Genomic DNA, 21,755 nt, shown 5'->3' on the forward strand with positions numbered 1-21,755 from the left:
AACGTCGTTACCGTGTTCCATTAGAAAATCGTACTCTAAGATGGAAATGAGTATATACTTTGGAATATACGTCCCTTCAGATCGTAACCGTTGTTTCTTGATCCTCGTGTCCTATGAATCAGTCAGAAGATCATGACGACAATTTTCTGTTGGCATTTCTTTTCATTACGTATTGAAAATCGCCAACTAGAAAGGTGTAATGGTAAGGCTCAGTTGAATAGCTACAAGCCATGCATGTAAGAGCGGCTCGAGGCTACTCGTAAAAGGTCCACACATTAGAACTCACATAGTTTTAGTTTTAGTTTCACAAGTCAGCGGCAAGGTGAGAATGATTGTTTACTGTTAGCTATCAGGAACAGAGTTCTAGAACATTGTCTTCTTCATCTTCATTAGCGGTAATTGTTTGGAACTGTAGCGAATTTGAACCTACATATCCGACATGGAGATAGATAAATGCAGAAGGAACACGACGCTCAGAACGTTCAGAAAAATATGCAATTCCAGCTTTCAGTTGTTAGTCTGCCCGTATCAATATATTTTCTTTTCCAAATAATAACATTTCTGTAGTAAGCGAATCGTGAAAAGCAACTCACTATTTCTGCTGACGTTGTATTTTTCGAAATTAATTTTGTTTCTTCAGTCAAATGCCATTTTTCCAGGTAGTGCAACCGTCAGATGCTAAAGTGTTCAATTTGAGACAGTGGTTGTTAAATTGAATCATCACGCTAGGGGGAAGAAGACCACCCACTGAATTTCGCCTGTCAAAATGTCAGCGTATACAGAAAATCCTTTGATTTTCTGTAATGCATGTCTAGGATCAACAGATCCAGACTACCAGGTGCGTTAAAAATCTCTGATGAGGGATGGAGACAAGCACGGTATTTAGACCTATAACCTTGCCGTTTCTGGAGTTCTACTTGCCGTTGTTGGGATTATTGGTCTTATTGGGAATGTTCTTGTCGTTAGTGTATACACACATGACGACCATTGGGTATCGCTCTCACCGCTACATATTCTAGCAAACCACCCAGAAAATGTTTTCTTTGCAGAAACGCTCGACTTCAATTTACTTGGCAGCACTAGGCTTCTCAGACTTCTTCCTAATTTTGACGGCAATGTTTCTTTTTGTTCTGGAGGCGTGGAGACACCACAATCATCCATGTGAGCAAAAATTGTTTTCTTCCATGTGTTTCAAGACTTTGTGGTGAAAGCTCTGCTTTCGTGCTCCTGAAAAAAATGGAATTAAATAGTGGTCGTCAAGTAACTGCTGCTACCTCTGAACCAATTGTGTCTTGAATGTGTCTGTTTTCGTCTTTTCTTCAAATCCATCACTTGGTGAGTTATTCAGTAGTTCGGCGTGAAGTTAACCACGAGGACTTTTGTTCCTACTGATTGTTAAAATGGAACAATACTGCGCATCCGTTCTGATGACTTTCCTCTCACAAAGTCTTTGGAGACAACAATGACCTCTAATATTTCCTTTGAATTATCTGATTATTATTTTTTTTTCAAATGATAGGATCTATGACATGAAGAACGGCTTCTTTCGATTTTTTCACTTTTTCTTCAATCTATCTATCTGTGATGTTTTTGTTTACTTCTAGTGATAGCTGATCAAGATAAATTCACAAAGTTTTTCTTTTATAAATCCTTGAAATATTGGACAGACTCCCTACCATGTAGGAGTGCTTTGAAGAGTTAACTAGTAAGCAGCGGTGAAGAGATAGATAGATAGAAGAGGGTGGGAAAACTTCAAGAACCCCAGTATATACTTTTTCCTAGCCTGTTGTTCGTCGAAGTAGTCTTCTAATGGAGGAGGAAAGGAGAGGACGAAGAATAAAGCGCGTAAGAAAATTTGTTTGTACTGACTATTGTGCTGGTTAGGTGTTTTTTATAGATCGAGGTGAAGTTGTGCTCTAGCGCTAGTACTGATGGATTCAGAAGACACATCAATGTTACTATACACATTTTGTTTTGCTATACAGCTCTTCCACCTGAATAGCGTAACGCATCATCATTCAGTCTTTAAGTCTGGTTAGGTTCCATTCAGTACCCATGCACTAAAGCTAAGATCCATCAATCACGCTGAAAAATGCTAGAAAAAATCCTTCAAGAAACGATGAATAATTACGAATAGGTTGCTACTTCCCATTTTTAATTGTTTCTTTCGACCCAACCTAGGGATTTATTCGTTGGATTTATTCCTTCGTAACTTCCCCTAGTTTACTCGTCTCGTTCGAAACTACCTCTCCTTCAGCTAATTAAATGGAATTGCTAAGAAAACAATATAACCGCAGAAATAAAATGGTGAATTGAGGCATTCAAGTGTAAGTATTATCCAAGTTTATGGACTTGCACTAATATTTTTCTTGAAATAAATCGTGTAGCTCCAGTTACCACCCCTCACTATATTTATTTTTATTTTCTATTATCCTCTACCGTTATGCACTTCATACCCTTTGTTTGTATTTTTTTCTGAATCGGTGACTTTACAAAGGTCATGTCTAGCATTTATAAGGTTTTCCTTGTTCCATGTAATTGTGTGCTTTCGATGTGATGTGCACGTAAACTTGTTGACCGATTAAAAGACATATATTTTGATTTTGACATTTTGACTTTTGAGCGGAACTTTACACAATTGCTCCTTGAAAAAGAAAATCAAAAACAAAGAAGAAAGCTACGCTGCTCCATTTTACCAAGTAGGTGAGGTGATGTGGAGAAGTTGACAGGGCTGCGTTTTGCGTATCGTTCTTTTTATGCGTTGTTGTTTCCGAGGAGAGCATTTCCTTCCGTTTGGAGGTATAGTTTTCTCTTAATATATAGTTGGTATGCAAGTTATCTTTAGGAAAAACCTACCATTGTTGAGTCAAAACCCTTTTTATGTAGAATAGAACTCGCTTTCTCGACCCTCCTATTCTACGCTATTCAACATCAGGATACGGTAGATTTCAATTTTGTTACAAACCTCTTAAAATTCAAGCTTTCTGCAGCTGTAGCAGCTGTAGCTGCCATTGTTTGTGTTTTGTGTGCTTCTTACAAAGCTACCACTAATTAAATGCACTGGAAATATTTGTACGTAGCTTTCTCTTCACTTTCTAACAATAACACGCGTTTTAGTGCAGGTAGTATATGCATTTCTCTTTCATTATTTCGAACAACTATTCATGATTTGAGAGTGGGACGGGGGAGCGTGTTCTTCAGTACTTACAACTGGCAATGTACGTAATAAATAACAAAATACATTTTAGAATGGGTCCATTTCCCCCTTATGGATAGCGGACATTGCCATGTAAGTTGTAAGCAGTGGAGAAGGTGTTTCGCACCTTCCTCGCTCAAGTTATGAATACATTCTGCATTTCCAAAACATTCAAATCCTAAATCTTCTTGCTTTTTTTTGCTCACTTTGTTCTTCCACAGTTCTTCTCAAATCGCAGACGAGCCCTCTCAAAATCCTAATTTGATCCAAATCCTAAATCTTCTTTCTTTTTGTCATACTTTTCGCCACTAAGAGGATTTTCTGGTATTATCAGGAGCCATAAGGCAGCCGTCAGCCCCTGAGCTGCTCTTTCCCTTAGCGGATGGCCTGACGAAGAGAGATGGCTCACGGATGCGCCATCTCGGAGTGAAATTGCTTCTCAAGTCGGGGATAAAGCGACGAAATGAGGAGCACCGTGTTCCACATCACTGGAAATAGGTTATGCTCACAACGAAAACCAACCGTAAATTTTGTTTAGTTTGAATACTGTCATCGGAAATCTTTGTTTTGCGTGACTCTAGCGAATTGTTATGTTAAAGTTGGAATTAGAGCGCACCAACCCGCAAATTGAGGAAGATCGAGCGGAGAACCACAAATTGTTTCTTTTTGTTAAGCCGTTGCAGTGGTATTGGAGTAGTCAATGAGCGGATGAAATGTAAATAAACGCTGTTAATACACCCACTAACGGACTGCCCATTTCGACGTAAACTTAGCATAGTTTATCTCCAAGCATGAAACAAAACCGAATGTCTTTCTGAGACCAATGAAACATTAGAGCACCCGCGCAACATCATTTTTATTAACGTCATCTGGATTCCGAAACTATTCTTTAGTTTCTCTCATCCAAAGTTCAATGTCAATCACTACAATTCTTTCCTTAGAACACAACTCGTGGTTAAAACTGAAAATTTGGCATGAATCTGATTTCGAGTTTTTTTTTGGAGTCTCAGAATTTCTAGCAAGTTCACGTTGACCTAGAGCGGGCAATTGTGTGGAAGGCTTGTGAGGAGAGCGGTGTTGGTAGCCGAACACCATAACTGGTAGAAAACTGCTCAATTCAGCTGACTAGTCTTACGAGGCGAAATATCCGTGAAGTAAGATTAAATTTATTCCTAATTTATTCTCTTCTTCTTCTGAATCTTGCTTAATCCGGACATTTCATGACAGAAACAGTCAGTAAATAGAGCCGTTTGCAGTCATCTATACGTCGGCGGAATGTGAAATTAACGGAAAAATTGTAATTGTAAAAATTTCTTCAATACAAAAACTGCGAAAATCGGTCTTCTCAGACAACACTGAAAAGTCAAGGCTATGCGATTTAACCAGTAAGGTTATGAGTAGGCGTCCCCACGGCAAATCCCGGGAATCAAGATCCCCAACTATTTGCATGTAGTTTGTCTCAAAGTTAGCGACAGCGGAAAGTTTCGAGGTGGATTCCTGCTAGTGCTCACTGTTCAGCACGTGGCTGCCTGATCACTCTGCTGCTGCAGAGTGATCAAGTTGCCTGACGAAGCTCTTTACACGCACAAGATTTCGGGCCAAAAGCGTTAATAGGTGAAATTCAATTTATTCATTTCGTCAAAACACAACGTAATGTTTTGTCATCCATGTAAGGGTTGGTCGTCGACAAAAAGAATTCTGTGAAGTGCAGTGGACAGCTCTGTTTTCTGTTTGTTCGATCCAGCGCTAATAATAATTGTATTTGTTCCAATCACATGCGAAAGCAGTCCAGCGGTCTCTCACAGGAACAAGTAAGCGTTTTATTTTTTCTGAAGGACAAAGCGTCGCAATTTCTCCGAACAACTCAGAAGTCAGAAGAGAAATATGATAGCAATCCGGGCGGCACTTTTCTGCTCATCGGGGATACAGAAAAATCGGAATCCTGATGAAGTTTGGTACACACATGCGTTACATACTCCGCTTCTGGTTCGGAACTACGAGAAAGATCCAGTACTAGAACATAAAAACCCACACTTGTCTCTTGCCTTGCTATGGACGTGCTACTTGTAATTCTTTCAACTTATTCACTTCTTCCCGCCTACTTGATGCAGATACGTGAGCCACACTAGAAGCCTAGCTGATCTCGTTCAATCCTTGGCAAGGTCAAGCGTGTGATGGGGGGCCGTAAGGGAGTGTGCGGTGGCCAGATGTGAATTGAGGATGGCATAATAGCCAGCACAAAGGTAATCAAGCTAGTAATTAAAAAATTACATACATTACAAAATATCACAATAAATAATATTAAATGATTACACAAATTACCAATATCATATTTAATTTCAGGTGTAGGACAGTAAAATGGAAGTATCAACGTTTCGTTTTGACAATGCCCAATGTATTGACAATGTAACAATGCGACCACCCACGTTCAACACCCCACTGAGGGAAATTTTTGCAAAAGATATGAAAACTTGAAACAACTTCTAAAAAATGAAGAATTTAATTTTACGTAGTTTTCAGCAGTTTAAATGTGAATTTAACAAAAGTAATGACCAAAAAGGCTCAGATTCTGTGCACGTTGTTAGGTCTGGGAGGTCGCGAACAACTTCGTTATATGAGGTCTTTTGACGAAGTTATTCGCGACTTCCTCTTATGACAAAGTTCCAGGTAGTTTTTGAGAGAAAAGGTTTGCCCCAAATGGGAAAAATGAAGGTCTTACCATCTTTGTCCTATCAAAAATTTGGAGAAATGAGGCCCTGGAGATCGGTTGATGCAGCATCCGATAGAGAAAGTCCTCGGCTACAAAACACTGAAAGATGATTTGCTTCGCTCTAAGTTATCCTGAGTTATTGAATTTTATTCAAAATCACACACTTTTCGGAGCATGAGCGAAAATTGGGGTTTTGACAATTTTTTCCATTGCAAGAAAAATTGGATGGCATTTCAAAAAATCACCCATATATTCGGATGGAGAGTCTAAGAAAACCCCTATGCGCAGAATTTCTTCTCTCTGGATCGTTTGGTTTTCTCAAAATTTAGACGGAACAAATCCAAAAAAGTCGGAAAAATTTTAAATTTCGCCCTATCAAAATTCAGAAAAAGAACTAGAAAGTAGAAAAAAAACAGCGATTCAACTTTTTCTTAGGGCAAACCTTTTTCTCTCAAAAACTAGCCGAACTTTTTCTTCTGGTGTTCTTATCACAAAGTTATTCGCGATCTCCCAGACCTAACAGTGTGCACAGAATTTGAACCTTTTTGGTAATTAAATTTTGTTAAGTTCACTTTTAAACTGCTGTATCCTGCATAAAACTAAATTCTGCATTATTTAGAAGTTTTTTCAGGTTTCTATCTCTTTTGCAAAAGTTTGCGTAGCTGGGAGTCGAACCTACGAGGCCACATTGTCATATTGCAGGGACAAAATGATGGTTTTTTTTTCGCTTTTTTTCCCTTTGTCACTGTGTGATTTGACCAATGCACCTGATTATCCCATTTTTGTTACATTATGTGATTTAATCAGAATCTGAAGCTAATTCATAGATTTTAGAGTAGAAATAGAATAGAATAAAAATGAAAGTGTTTCAATACCAGTATTTCAACATTTCAGCAAATTTGCGTCTTCTAGTAAATAGTATTTCTTCGCTTCTCTCAGCTACCAATTTTCACATTTGCCATTTGTTCCCCGGCTAATTTTCGACTTTTTGAAACACATGAAATTTCAAAATTTAGAATTTCAATTTTCAGTTGACTACTGTATCGTAGGTGAATAAGTAAAACTAGTGAATAAAGGATAATACACAGCTCTCTCGACGAACAAGTAGCATTTGATGTCAAGTTTTTTTTTACTAGCGACTACTTGCGGTCCCTTTTTACTAGCTTAAGGGCTTTGACGTTACTGTTGTAGTTTATACAAGTCAGCATATTGAATTAAATTCGATCGCAATTTTTGTAGAGTCTATAGTCGGGTCAAAACGACATGAAGCACGATGCAGCTACGTAAGCGGTTTGGCTCGGAGTTGCGCAGTAAAGATAGCGGTTGGAACCTAGGTGGGACCATCGCGGCAATGCACGGTGGTAGCAAAGGTCCTCACTCGATTCTAACCGCTACGCTCCACCGCACCGCTTCAAGCGCAACCGCTTACTGAACTGCACCGTTCTTCATATCGTTTTGACTCTACTATAACTCATTATATGTTGAAGCCTGTGATAGACTCGTGTTTCGCAATCTTCGCAAAACTTTGGTTTAGGGATTTCAAAAATAGCATTGATTTCTAAAATAGTGCATGTTATTTCATCTTTTTATCTCATATGCTTGAAAATTACAACACAATTTTGACATTTAAATAGCAATTTAAATCTTTAGTAAGTTACTTTCAATAATAGCGGGCGCTGAAAACTGAAAAGTCCTGAAGCTGAACTACGCCGATTTACGAATCTACGGATCAGAACGAATTCAGTAGGTGAAGCGCTTCGTTAATAAGTACGGGTGTTGGTCCATCTAGATTATCATTTACTACACGACATCTTAGGCTTTGGATTTTGCTTAACACAACGTTAAGAAACATTTTAATTAGAAGAGATCGTTGTTCTAAAGCCGTGTGAAAACTGCAAGGAATTGGAGACTATCCAAAATGTCGTGAACAAAAATGAGTTGAAGTAATGGAAATCTGTAACTCCGAATGTTGAAAACACCAGACCATCAGGAGGATATACAACACCGCTACTAACTTGTGTCCCAAAATCGTCGGAATTCTTGGAAGTGGTCAAAATTAGATTTTGAAAGTACCATTCGAAAGTAAATGAGCAGCTGATTTCAAATATTCTCCGAGAATTTACTTTTGACAAATGTGTGGCCTGAAAACGGGCAAAGTTTCCTCAAGCCCCGTTAATTACTTTCACACATCCGCAATCCTTCCATTGGCATATCCCGCGGATACATCTCCATGGAAGGAAGGGGTGTTCATAGGATTTCCGCTTATTTCTCGAAATTGAACAAAATTTTTATTACATCCGCAATCAGGAGGTTATTTAGAGCATTTTGGTACCCCACATCATATGTTGGTCCGATATTTCCATTCTCTTCAGAAATTCACGAAAGTGCTCCATCGGATTAATAAAACGCCATGCTTTCCAAGCTGTGAAAAATCTCCTCGGAAATTTTTCAGCAAACAACTCGTACGTGACAATAGTTTGTATTGTAAGCTTCTAGCTTTGAAAATGTCTACTTTTTCCAGTGTCAAACTTACAACATTACTCTATTTCGTTATTTGGTCCAATTTTTGAACAGCTGTCAACGGATTAGAATGAACGCTTAAGTGTCACGATGTCAGTATTTGCTTAGAACTGTTCTTCCTTTACGAGAACTGAATTAGGCGCTAACATTGGATGAGAGCTAGCTGGTTTTCGAGGAACCAAATTGAGGAAATCCTCGTCTATTTTCACGAAACAGAAATTTTTGCAGCCTCTATGAATTTTTCCAGTAACTCAAATAGCCAGTTCTTCTCACAAAAAGACGCTCTTTTGAATGATGTTGGATTCACTTTTATTTACAAACTTCAAAATTTGAACACTGACTCCGCCCTCTTATAGAGCAGGCAATATTCTATAGCTGGAATGGTTGTTGCGGCCCAGGCATGGTCAGGCATCTCACACCTTCGATAGGTGACTCCTCTGGCGATTCGGCGTCACAGAGAGACAATAATGTTTGAACATAAATGAACGGTGACGAGAATTCTACACAGTTCTTATTTGTAAAAACAGCAGTGATAATTTGAAACAGCTAGGAAGGAAAATGACTGACGAAACTAAACCAAGAAACAAAAGAAAAGAAGAGGGAAGAAAAGGAAAAAGTGAATATTATTCGAATTAAATTGCAAGACACGGAAAATTAAAAAATTTGAGAAGTTCCGATTTTTTTCCTCCATCAAACGTCTTAATTTGTTTTATTTTTGTTTTTTTTTTCAGGAGGTTTGTTTCGTTTGTTTGTATTTCTTTCCGAAAGCTTGTGAAATGGGAGAAGCTGTATGCTTCCGATGACTAAGAACTCTTTAGAATTGTTGTTCTTTTTCATTTACGTTGTTTTCCAAGAATTCCGACGGTTTGCGACGGATTTTGGGACACAAGTTAGTAACGGTGTTGTAGTTGCTAACTACTTTCATGATGTAACGTTTTGATAGCAAGAATAAATCGGACAAATCAAACCTGCAGCGGTTTTGGACAAACTTTGAAGCCTACAAATAAGTAGGCCCAAAAAGCAAGGAACTTCTGCAGCTGTTTGTTATCAAAATATAACTTCACTACAACATGCAGTGTTTACATTGAAGTGATGCCAGACCAGTGGAAAGTTTCGCAAGTCGTGCCTGTTCACAAGAAGGTTGTTCAGGGGTGCCTTTGAAATCATTGTCCGAAACATTTGCCATGCGTTTTGTTCAATATGTTCGCCAAAGTCATTCCCACGCATGTGCGCATGTATCAGTGATGCTAGGTGGGATCCAAGAGTAGAAACAGGTTGGGTTTTGTGAGGGTTTCAGTCGAATGGACTACATCCAGAGGGTGTCAAGGATCAAAAAAGTTTGTCACTTTGAGAAAACCCGTTACAACGTAGTAACGAGTGCTGTACTGTCAGCTTTGATCGACCAAGGAGTTGAATCGTCGTGAGTGATTAGAGTAGGTGTTTGTGGCCATCGTCGAATAGCTAAAGATTTTTCACCACCCCCTCCATCTACACTGCAACGAAAGCTCGACAGGCTGCGGCAGGCGGTCATCAAGGCGGTTGACATTTGCACTGCAGAGCGTACTCTTTAGCGATGAAATAATCACTTGTTTGGAAAAAAGTATGCAGGGTACTAATGATAACCAAAGATTCTTCTCAAAGCTCTGTTTAGCGCACACCTTCTACTTTCAGTGTCTCCGATTTCGTTTTTATGAAAATATTCAACTAGTGTGTACATACCATTTCCACAGTGCAGCGTCCGACCCACAAAATAAAAGAGTTTTGTGAGGAGTCGATAATTGATGGTTCTTTGTACATGATCTATTTGTCACGATGAGAAGGCCGTCATCTTTCTGCTTTCTGAGAGCCAAGGAGCGCCGATCTTTTCGTCAAAGGCGGTCTTTCTTGTTTCAGGCGGAGAGATTGCGGCAAAGATATTCATCAACCTGTGGGTTTCTTGACTCACTGCTGTGGGAACAAATACATCATTCTACTCACAATAATCAAAAATTGTTGGGTAGTTATTGATAGTGGAGATTAAGCAAGGTAAAACGAAAAGCCATCCAGTTTCAGTAGTAATCAATGCGGTAATACAGCAGCAGCTCGATGTGTGTCTTAAGGTTTCTGGTGGGTCGGCGTGCCTACATGACAACAACTCTCCATAGAGGCTGAAGTACTTTGTGATGGAAATTTGAAGGACACAGAATTTTTTAAAATCAACGTCATTCAGTAGATCCCTTCCTCCTGATCAAGCATATCCACTTGATATTTGAAGAAGCTCCCACTGAAATCGAAAAAAAATAAGCTCTTTGTAAAGACCCAAAAAAGTATATCTTTGCAGGTTCAAAACTGACCGCACCTGAGACACATTATAGTAAAATTCAGAGCAAATCATAGGACAAAGAGGGCTATCTATTGCATTGTGCCGACAGATGGCAAACTTGATTTGTTAGCGATTTAAATAACTGCCAAAAATCAGAGTAGGAAATGCAAAATACTGAAGTTGTAGATTTAGCTGCAGGAAACACAAAATCCTGCTGAGTTGGAAAATAAAGAGACAACGTCATCCTATAACAAATAATTTTCTTTCAGATTTCGTGAGAAAATAATTTTTAAGCTGTAATGTCGGTCGTTCCTGGAGTTGAAACATGTCACTTTAGTCAAATTTAGAAAATCTCCGTTGTCATGGAATTATAACTGTGAGAGATATCAAATTGCTCGCAATATTATGTAGATTAGGAATATGTAACCATCATTCCACTTTTCGAAAAATATGTTTACGTCAAGAATCATATATCCTTGGGGCGCAATTATCTCGGACTCAGCTTTGTTAATGTGTACCCACAGGTGATTCTTGAAAGTTCCAATTTCATCCAATCGCGCTCACGAATCTATTGATGTACACATTTTGTAATAAAGATAAATTGAGGCGAGTTATGAAAAAAAAGACGAAAAACACGCGGATCCGCGCCTTTTTGGTCTTCTTTCGAAGAATTAGCGATTCTACTGTACCTTCTGACGAAATTCTGTCACACATTTTAAACGTTTTTCACATAATTTGTGTGTGTTTATGTGTGCGAAACAAAATTCCAAAAAAAGGGGTACGATGGGTCCCGTGGCGTCGGATTGGTGCGCCGGCGTGGTAGGGAGGTTTAAAAGCATCACCCCACGAATCTGAGATGGTGCAGATTTCAGGTGGAGTATTCGTATACGGGATGGGAGGCCACGGAGAGGGGGGTGATTCCGTCCATTTCTTCCTAATTGCCGTAAAAGACGGCCCGAAAGATGCGGCGCCGCAGAAGGCTGGCGCGCTCCAGTCGAACCCCTTGTAGAAAATAGTGCGTTCTGGCGCATTATTTTTTACAAGGGGTTCGACTGGAGCGCGCCTGAAGCCGTATCTTCCGAGCCGTTTTTTACGGCAATTAGGAAGAAATGGACGGAATCACCCCCCTCTCCGTAGTCTCCCATCCCGTATACGAATACTCCACCTGAAATCTGCACCACCTCAGATTCGTGGGGTGATGCCTTCAAGGAGAGACACGCCAAATAGGACACGGGCCCAATAGTGTCGGATTGGTGCGCCGGCGTCAGATAGCTATAAAATAGGTGCGAAGGGTGCAGCGGCGTAGAACTGTTGTGCCATAATGCAGTATTATCGCGCATTAACTTCGTGTTCATGCCGAAAAAGGTAAATGGGGGGACGTTGCAACCGATCCACACCCGTGACCACTGCGCGCTTTTCTTTTACCTCTATGACTCCTCCATGCGCCTGTTTCCTTCCACGTTGCCTCAGCTTGGTATTGTACCTTTCTCAGAAAAACAAAAAAAAAAAACAAAAACAGGAAAAACAGGAATGAAACCGGCTGCTTAAATAGTAGACAGCAGTTTACATGGTCTGACGTGGAACGTTATCGTTATCTTTACGATAATGTCGTTGACATCATTTTATTTTAAAACATCATTCTGTGAAACTGTTGGGGGAAATAAGGAGGAGCACCCATACTTCGAGTAATGCTTTCAAATTGTATCTATATTATATTGTAAAAATATACAGCTTGAAATATACTTAACCAACATAAACAGGTGTTCTGCAACGATGGATGTAATTATTTCAGGAGGAAAGGGAATATTCTTGTCTGCAAATATTGTCACATACTCGTTTTCGCTGAAATTAGTGAATACTTGTGTGGATTTTATCATATCGGTATAGGATGCTATACCGATATGATATATATATATATATATATATATATATATATATATCGATATGATACAGTATGTATTGCTTCTTTATCTAAAATTGTTTTCAGACCTGGCATGGGCTTATGTATTCGGAGCGCCATTGGTGTTTCCAGTAGCAGCCGTCTTCCAGACATCCTCCGTATATTTCTGCGTAGCTGCTGCTGTTGATTGTTTCATATCTGTTGTGCTGCCCGAATCAGTTCGACAGCTTTATTGCACGCCAAGGTTAGGTCTACCCTCAATACAAAATCGGTGCTGACAGATTAACCAGTCAAAATTACTAAAAATGAGCAAAATGAGTTTTTAAAAACAGCAATCAGTGAATCATTAATTTCAAATATGCCTCCAGGATTTGATTTTGTTGCACGTGTTTCTAACTAGAGAGAAATTAGTCATGGAATTTTTCCACTTTTACTGTCCGCTGTCGACAACAGATACGACGGTTTCTAAAGTTTTGTTTTGAAAAAAGTTTTTTTTTTATCGAGTTCAAGCATACAGGCGTTATTTATTCCACTCTTTCAGCAGGTGCCAACGATCTGCCGCAAACGTTCCCTTATCATGGCCCCAGTACTTGCTCATATCTCTCCTTTTCACATAGCAGGATCCATTGGTTGGGGAGGAGTTCCAAACAAAATTCTCCCCAATCTTAAACAACCATATTTTTATAGCAGCAAGATCTCAATCAATGTCGCGGTCATCATTGCAGTTTATAACATGAGTTGAAAGATACGACAACATTTCAGTTCCATTAGCGGCTCATAACTGTACCAGCTGCAAGCTGCAGAAGTGATCTGTCTCAGTTCCAAGTTCCAATAAATTTTGCAGCCTGAGTTTTTAAGATTTTTGCAAACCACCACTGGGCATTTCCCCATTTGAAAAAGCCATTTTTGTGTGAAGAAAATGTTATATATGTTGAATGATGTCAAATTCAAATTGGTTTGGAAAGTTGGAATTCTGAGATGCCGGTGCACTTGGCCTAGGTCGCGATAACTGCGTTGCTGTAGGTGGACGAAGTCGAGGTAGAAAGTTGTGAACATCGCAAATTCATTCGAGTACAATGTCAACATAATGTTCAATGTATCGTTTCAAAAAACTGCCTATCTGAAATGGGGGAATGATATGTAATGGCAACGTAAAGGACTTTAGAGAGAACAGTCAAAAAGTTTTCTACATTGTCCATTCGAAACTCTAACTAGCTTCATCCGTTCGAAGTGCTTACGTCACTTCTTATAAAGAAAGGAGAGTTTTAACCCACTGACGACAGTGCACGTTTTTGCGTGTCTTTCACGTGGGAAAGGCACGTTTCATGGCTCAACGTTAAGCCGCGGCTCAACGTTGAGTCGGTTACCACTTTTTTCCTTGGGTACAAATTTTTGCCTTTTTACATAATTTATCTTGTATTTGTTGCTAATGGCGTTATTATAGGACTTTTTTTGCCTTAGCTCATACTGTTTACAAGCAGTTAAGTGAGTTTTAGCAGCCAAATATGGACGAATCTGAGTTAGACGATTTAGAGAACAGTTTTAAAAGACTACTCGATGAATCTCATGAAGGAATTACAGAAAATGGTTCTATCTTCAGTGATGCATTAGTGCTGCTTGCGAGTAAAGAGTAAGATTCGAAAGGTAATGAGAAATTGTCGTTGTCAGATAATGAGAGCGAAGAGACGAATGGTCTAGCGACGCAGAAACTCATGATGACTGGAAATTTTGTCATCAATTTGGTCCACATAATCACTCACGTAGCTGCCACACTTCAATCGATTGCCATATTTGGACAAGAAAGTGTTCTCAGTAATTGTCGAAGAAGCGAGTAAACAGAGCAGGGAAAAGGATCCTAAATTTAATGAAGCGTATGCCGCTGAGATTCTTTTTTCATTTTTTTTCAAAAAAACTTTATTGGATCGTTTGTAGTGAATGAAAAGCTCATTTTGCATTGGATGTTTTAAAGAATGCACAAAAAGTGTGATTTGCAACAAACGCTTGAATTTGTTTCTTGTTTTCAAAAGATAGAAACCTTTTTTCATGCCCATGTTGTGTGTGATAATATTCGGAGATAATAAACCAATTAAGTACAAAAGACCTTTGGAAAATTGGGAAGTCACGGGAAATAAACGTTGGAAACCGTGCGGCTCAACGTTGAGCTGCATTGTACCACGCGACCAAAAAAGCACGGTTCACCGTTGAGCCGCGCTGTCGTCAAAGGGTTAAAGGCATCGCCCCACGAATCTGAGGTGGTGCAGATTTCAGGTGGAGTATTCGTATACAGGATGGGAGACTACGGAGAGGGGGATGATTCCGTTCATTTCTTCCTAATTACCGTAAAAAACGGCCAGGAAGATGCGGCGCCGCACAATGTTGGCGCGCTCCAATCCAACTCATAGTAGAAAATAGTGCGCCAAAACACCTGAAGCCGTATCTTCCGTGCCGTTTTTTACGGCAATTAGGAGGAAATGGACGAAATCACCCCCTCTCCGTAGTCTCCCATCCTGTATACGAATACTACACCTGCAATCTGCACCACCTCAGATTCGTGGGGTGATGCCTTTAAGCACGTGCAAAGTTCGAGGGTAAAGCATTCACTGTGTTGTAGATCGTTGGTAGCTGTTTTCTCAAAACCTCATTTTTATCTGAAAAATCTGAACGTTTTTGATGGATTAATCCTTTGGGACATGAGTAAGGATCTTTAGCGTAAACCCAGAATTTTTCAAGCGTTTCTCAGTTCAGGCGAGCTAAGGTGACATGCATCTGTCTGATGATTGTGTGCACTCTCTACAACATTCCACACTTCTTCGAGTTGGAGAAAGTAAGGCTTTTAATTGTTAATGGAACTTAAGATGTGAAGGTGAAATCCACTCGTGGTAAAGAATTATTAAACAGAGTAGTGTATTACTTGTTGAATACACGACTGAGACTGTAACGTTCTTCATTTTATTGCCCAGTTATTGAAATTGCTTTTGCTTTTTGTGAGAGAGGTGTGAACAGCCAGCGCAAGCTAATTAATGTCACATATTTTCATGATCACATGATTTTTGTGCTCGAGTTGTCTTAATTTTATATACATGGCGGACAAACAGCGAATTTTGGCATTGAAAGCGCAAATCTGCCGTACGCGTATAACTGGGATCTGTATTCACAAGTGTCGATGATTTATGACATTGCAAAAACAAGACCGAGAAGAAAGAAATTTTTTTGAAAATATCCGAGCTCTGATTTTAAGTACGTATTTAATTCATGTATATGTGTGTATGCATGTGTACAGTTGACAAGTTATGCAATACTTTCGAGCTTTTGCTCAGATTTCTCAAGAAGAATAGTTTCAATTTCAGATCTTAAGGTTTCGCAAATTTCCACTTCCTGTATTAATTGCATTACTTTTCCTTTTTTTGTTGCTCTTTTATCATGTTGTTCTTTTTGTTACTTTTTTGCAGCATTCTTTGTTTCAGATAGGGGTAATAGGCAAGAATTTACCTTAAGGAGGTAATTATCAAACTAGTTTCTTGGAGTACAAATAAGAATAGCGTGTATTTCCGTTAATATTCATCCAAGTACTGTTACCTAAATTCGTTAACGTTTCGAGCGATGGAAGGTGATCGCTAAGATTTCGAGAACTTCCGACCAAAGAAAACTACTGAAAAAACTGATATCAAGATTCCTAGTGAAGTTGATGACAATGCACACTTAACGTATCGCTTGTTCGAAAAAATCTGGTTAAATTTTCAAACATTTCCATTATTTCATAGTTATTTCAATATTCAAGTATTTTCAATATAATATGTATTTCATTACCGTAACGGGGGATTTTGTGGCACAAAGCCCTGAAAGAAACCTTTTTTCTTAGAAAAAGCAATTTCTTAGAAATTAATACTATGCCGAGGTTCACTGAAAGTCGAACTTTTCGATTGTTTCGCAATCTGCCAGCTGAGTATTACCGATTTGTGAAGGAAGCACTGCGCGGAGACAGAACATCGTAGCAGCTAGAGAGTCAATAAACTTCCACAACCGCTGTCTGCATCATAATGTCACTCTCAACTTCACTGCGCAAAAACGGCTACATAATCAGTAACCAGAGAACAACCACAAAGTACGAGCAATTCAACAACAACTCCTCCGCACTGCGTCGAAGAAGCGGGAGGAAATGTACACGATGATAAAGTGTGCGTAGAAGAACAGTATTGTGCTTAGTACTTTGAAGTCTCTGGAAGGGAATAGCGGGTGGGTCTATTTCGATTTGCAGTTTTATTCAGCCTAACCTCAAGATAAGTCTGCACGATTGCCTATTGAGTAGATCACGAGACGACAATGCACAACCACTAAATGCCATGACTCTTCCTAGAAGGGATGAATGCGACGCTGATCGTAACGAGGATATGTTATCAAATGTTTCTCGAGTGACATCAATTTATACGGAATTCTCAATCTCCCAATTGATAGTTTTTCTGAAGGCGTACCTCGAACGCAATACCTTCTAATGGTCCGAAAATTACTTTGGCCAACTTAGAGATTTTGTTATGGAGCAGATATTGATACAAATATAGATACACATAAAACTAACTAAGAAGAAACTAGAGGGCAATTGGCTTCCTTTTTTAAACGTTCACGTAAACATCTGGCACGGAACGGAACCAAATGAAATGATATTCTAGTAACAAGAACATCCTGGTTCACTTTAGAAAGACACTGTGATTGTTTGAGATCCGGTGTAATCCACCTGATTTATTGCACTACCTGTGGCGACGAGTGTATTGATGAAACGGCGTGACCGCTATACATTCGCACCAAGAGTACTTGAGCGGAAAGAATAGGTTAAGAGAATGGACACCCTGAAGCGCCTGCAGAACACAGGAGAGAGCCAAGTTTGAAGGCTGGGTTCAGATCTTGGCGTGGAAATCTAAAACGTTGGCTTGAAAAGGTATTTTGGATGCAAGCCAAAAAAAACCTCTGAAATGAACCGCGAGGGAGAATGTCTCTCGATAACGTGGGAACTCGCATTATATCTCGGATGGCTCTTCAGATCCAAATAAAACATTCAAATTCCTGCTAGGGGCCTCCAATCCAGGATGAATAGTCGCTGCATCAGTGGTTGAAGAGGTAAGCCCAGGGTTAGTTTGCGTGTTTAGTAGTGTAAAGTTTTGGTAGTTTGTCATGTCAGTTGAATTGCCCATTTCGAGTTCCGAAGAAAGCGATTTTGGCGAAACGTTACTTAGTAAAATTATTTATCAACCTCGTGTATAGTTTATTAAAAATCAGTACGATATCTTAGTACGCCTAAGTTCCATGAAAGTCGAATTTTTCAATTGCGCCGCAATTTGCAAAGAACAGCTTTAATTCCCTGGAAGATATATACAGGAAGTGGCCCTGTTTGCAAATTTTACTGACTGTTGAAAGCAAGCGAAGCGATCACCTCTACAACTTTGAAGTCCAGCAATAGCTGTGATATATATATATATATATATATATAATATACATATGTTGTATATAAAGGAGGAAAAAAATTTATATGCTTTTTTCCATAAATATTAAGTCGTTTCTATTGTTTGGTGGCACAATTGTTCACTATCGGTGTCTGAAAGGAAGTTCTGGATGTTAGGAAGAGTACGAGTCGAGTAGTTACGTGTCGACAAGAGTAGCCGAGGAGCATCTCCTCAACCGAAAATCGACTTGGCAGGTTTGAAAGACGAAGAATGCAGAACGGAAATCCACTAACATGTGTCGATTCATGCTGGAGTACGGACCAAGAAATTTTGCAATGCGGCTTCCTTCACAAAATGCATCCAGGACCCTGCAAGGGAAACGCTACCGGTTCTAATGCCGCGAAGAAGTTTGCCTTCGCAACTGCAGAAGAAAAATGCACATATAACTTTGTATGTGCCGCAGGCAGCACTGGGGATTTCAGCCAAGAAAAGTGTCTGAGAAGGAAGTTGCATCGCCAACTGCAGAGAGACCGGGAAAAAGAGTGATCGTCAAAAGTTAAGGGCTTGAAGACGACGTCGGAGGACATAAATGCGCAGAAAGCAAATGCTTCACTGAAGCATTGTAGTGGGAAGATGAAAAGATGTTTTCCAGACCTCAACACTGGCAGCAAAGTGGCTGTCGGTAAAGCGACCCTTCCTATTTGGTGGGATCGCTTCAAGACCTCGGCAAGCGCTGTCAGCTCCTGAACTCCAGTACTTTGAAGTTCTGGTCTGGACCCAGAAGATTAAAAATGGACAATCTGGCGGAGAGGAGGGAGTTAGCGCAAAAATGCTGAAATATCTTTCTTCGTCTGGGAATCGTGAGATGGCGAAAACCAGCCGTTAAATATGGGTCGAAGAAAGGATACCTTACTCGTAGAGACACACTATCATAATTCCCTCCTCAAGAAGCTATTGGTCACGGATCCTAGGAACTATCGAGGATTCTCTCCGCTGAGTGTAATATACAAAGATGAAGCGGATTATCCTATACCGACTTATTAAACATCGCAAAGAAACAACGGACGACGAGCAGGTTTTCGTCCTGGCCCATCTACGACTGACCACGTGTTCATCGTCAGGAGAATGATCGAAATCTGGCAGCAATCTGGCATTCAAAGATGCATTTCGACTCAAAAATGCAATTGGCCTTTCCTAACTTTGAAGCCGTTTTCGACTATACTCATTGAGACCTTTCAACGCGCCGATGGAGTACCAGAAAAGTTTTTTCGCTTGCTTGAAGACATGAGTAAGCGAACAACTGCTGCAGGTCGAATACCTGATGTACAACTCCGTTTGAAGTAGTAACTGGAGTAATACAAGGGACAAGAGACAAGAGGCAGTGGGAGGAACTTCCTGTTCTACTTCGCCATCGATGACATCATGCGAAGAGCAGTGGGTCAGTGTTCTGCCGATATCGTTTTACCACCCTCAGGGTACCTCTTGTCGGGTACGCCGACAAGAGGTACTCTGAGGGTGGTAAAATGTTATTTTATTCGCGGAAAGCAGTACGAAACAGGTGATTATTTTAAGACGACGATAAAGTAAGTCTAAGTAAGTCATCATGCCATGATAGAAAAATGAACACATGAAGTGGATTTCTAATAAATGCCTTGCCCTCCAGTATGCTACTAATAATTTCTGTTGCAGGTGGATTGTATAGCCAATGATGACTCCTTAAGTGCACAGATCTGTCCAACAGATATTCGGCTTGATCCGGCTTACTATGCGATTTATTACACCTACATGTACACCACGTTTTTGGCAATTGGACCACTAGCGCTACTTATTCTACTCAACGTTTGTGTTGTATTTACAGTTCTCACGAGAAGATCCGAAACAGGTAAAAAGGCACAGAAATGCTTCACCTAATAGTGGTTAATATTTCTGCAGATGAATCCGACACAATAAGCTTGGTTCTCGTTGTTTTCTTCTTCATATTCTGCAACTTCACCGCACTGCTTGTCAATTTTATGGAAATTATATTAAACAACCCGGTGAGACTCATTTAAAGAGCACATGAAGAGAATAAAACACTGAATCAAATTTCAGAATATTCTTGTTTATTTTGTTGATTTGTCTAATCTCCTTGTGGTTATCAATGGGACGGCAAACTTCTTTTGTTACCTTATATTTGGCGCCAGTTTTAGACAGACTTTGAAGAAGGTATTTGTGAAGTATAGTTGTTGCAACCAATATCAACGTCAGACGACTATTTTTCTTGTTCAGATAATGTATAGTTTCTGGAAGGAGAAACCGAAACTTATGTGGACAATGGATGGCGACGAGAAGCTCCCAGACTCGCACCATACATTGCTCTGAGGTTACTTTCTATATCTTAACATCTTACCCATCTTACCAGCTGATACGCTTGACCCCCGTCCCCCAGCCTCCCTCATTCCCCTCATCAATCCCCTTGCAAATTATTTACTTTTGAGGCCATGTCATAGATAAATCAAACTTTCGTCCCATCGTAGAGGGTGGTCGGAACGGCCCAGACAGCTCTAGATTTTCGGGTATCTGACAAGGGAATGTTCCTCGTCAGAAGTTAAACGAGTTGAAGTTGAGCTGCCATCTTCCACTGGCGCTGCACTTCAGGAGTTGATGGGGTCCACCTTTGCCACATAAAGTGATGCAGTCTTTGGTTCTTTTTGGATGTGGAAACAATGACGAGGTTTGCCTGCTCGAAACGCCTCAGTCGCTTACCATTGTTCGTAGAACAGGGCTATTTTTCAATTACATCTGATTGTTGTTCGAGACTCGTCTTTGCGTTTGCATCAATTTCGACAATAACTACTTGCTGGCTAGCTATCTTGGACATCAGCGTGTTCAAGTAGTCATAGAAATCGTTGTTCTGGTAGTCCTCAGCGGTTTCGTTAGGTGCATTTGCACTTACGGTCCAGACTTCACGTCCATTGCGATCCCGCAGTCATGCAAAGGCTCATCTAGGCGACGTTGAGCCAAATTCCTCCACTATGTAGTTTGTTATTGTCACTCTTCATATTTATCGCTCAGCCTAATTTCTAATTTTTTTTTATAATCCCCCCCAAAAAAAAAAAAAAAAAACCCCCCCCTCCCTCGTTTTTTTTAAAAAAAAAAAAAAAAAAAAAAAAAAAAAAAAAAAAAAATTTTTTAAATTTTAAAACCCTCAAAATTTTTATTATTTTTTTTTTTTTTTTTTTTTTTTTTTTGGGGGGTCTTTTTTGCCTCTTTTCTTTTTTTTTTTTTTTTTTTTCTTTCCAAAATAAAAAAAAAAAAAACAAAAAAAAAAAAAAAAAAAGGGAGGAAAGGTGGTGTAAAAAAAAAAAAAAAAAAAAAAAAAAAAAAAAAACAAAAAAAAAAAAAAAAAAAAAACCGTCGCCGACGGATTAATCCGTCGTAAACCGTCGGAATTCTTGGAAGTGGGCAAAATTAAATTTTGAAAATACCATTCGAAAGTAAATGAGTTGCTGATTTCAAATATACTTCGAAAATTTACTTTTGACAAATGTGTGGCCTGAAAACGGGCAGAGTTTCCTTAAGCCCCGTTAATTACTTTCACACTTCCGCAATCCTGCCATTGGGATATCCCGCGGATACATCTCCATGGAAGGAAGGGGTGTTCATAGGATTTCCGCTTATTTCTCGAAATTGAACAAAATTTTTATTACATCCGT

At 39.5% G+C, this 21,755-nt stretch overlaps 1 protein-coding gene across 2 annotated transcripts; it reads left to right on the plus strand.

The window, feature by feature from the left end:
• Window positions 1-766: 766 nt before the first annotated feature.
• On the plus strand, window positions 767-20,421 carry RB195_019063 (uncharacterized protein; the record flags this gene model as incomplete). Of its 2 annotated transcripts, XM_064186752.1 has the most annotated exons (9): window positions 767-838; window positions 887-991; window positions 1,050-1,161; window positions 12,716-12,872; window positions 15,374-15,452; window positions 19,750-19,942; window positions 19,993-20,096; window positions 20,152-20,265; window positions 20,329-20,421. In XM_064186752.1, the coding sequence occupies 9 exons, from the start codon at window positions 767-769 to the stop codon at window positions 20,419-20,421; spliced, it is 1,029 nt and encodes a 342-aa protein (XP_064042632.1). The 2 variants fall into 2 exon arrangements, with proteins under 2 accessions (XP_064042632.1, XP_064042633.1); XM_064186751.1 differs by lacking the exons at window positions 767-838; window positions 887-991; window positions 1,050-1,161 and adding exons at window positions 9,728-9,846; window positions 12,521-12,609.
• Window positions 20,422-21,755: the final 1,334 nt, after the last annotated feature.

The sequence above is a fragment of the Necator americanus genome, chromosome II (assembly GCF_031761385.1).
Source record: "Necator americanus strain Aroian chromosome II, whole genome shotgun sequence".
In the NCBI taxonomy this organism is placed as follows: domain Eukaryota; kingdom Metazoa; phylum Nematoda; class Chromadorea; order Rhabditida; family Ancylostomatidae; genus Necator; species Necator americanus.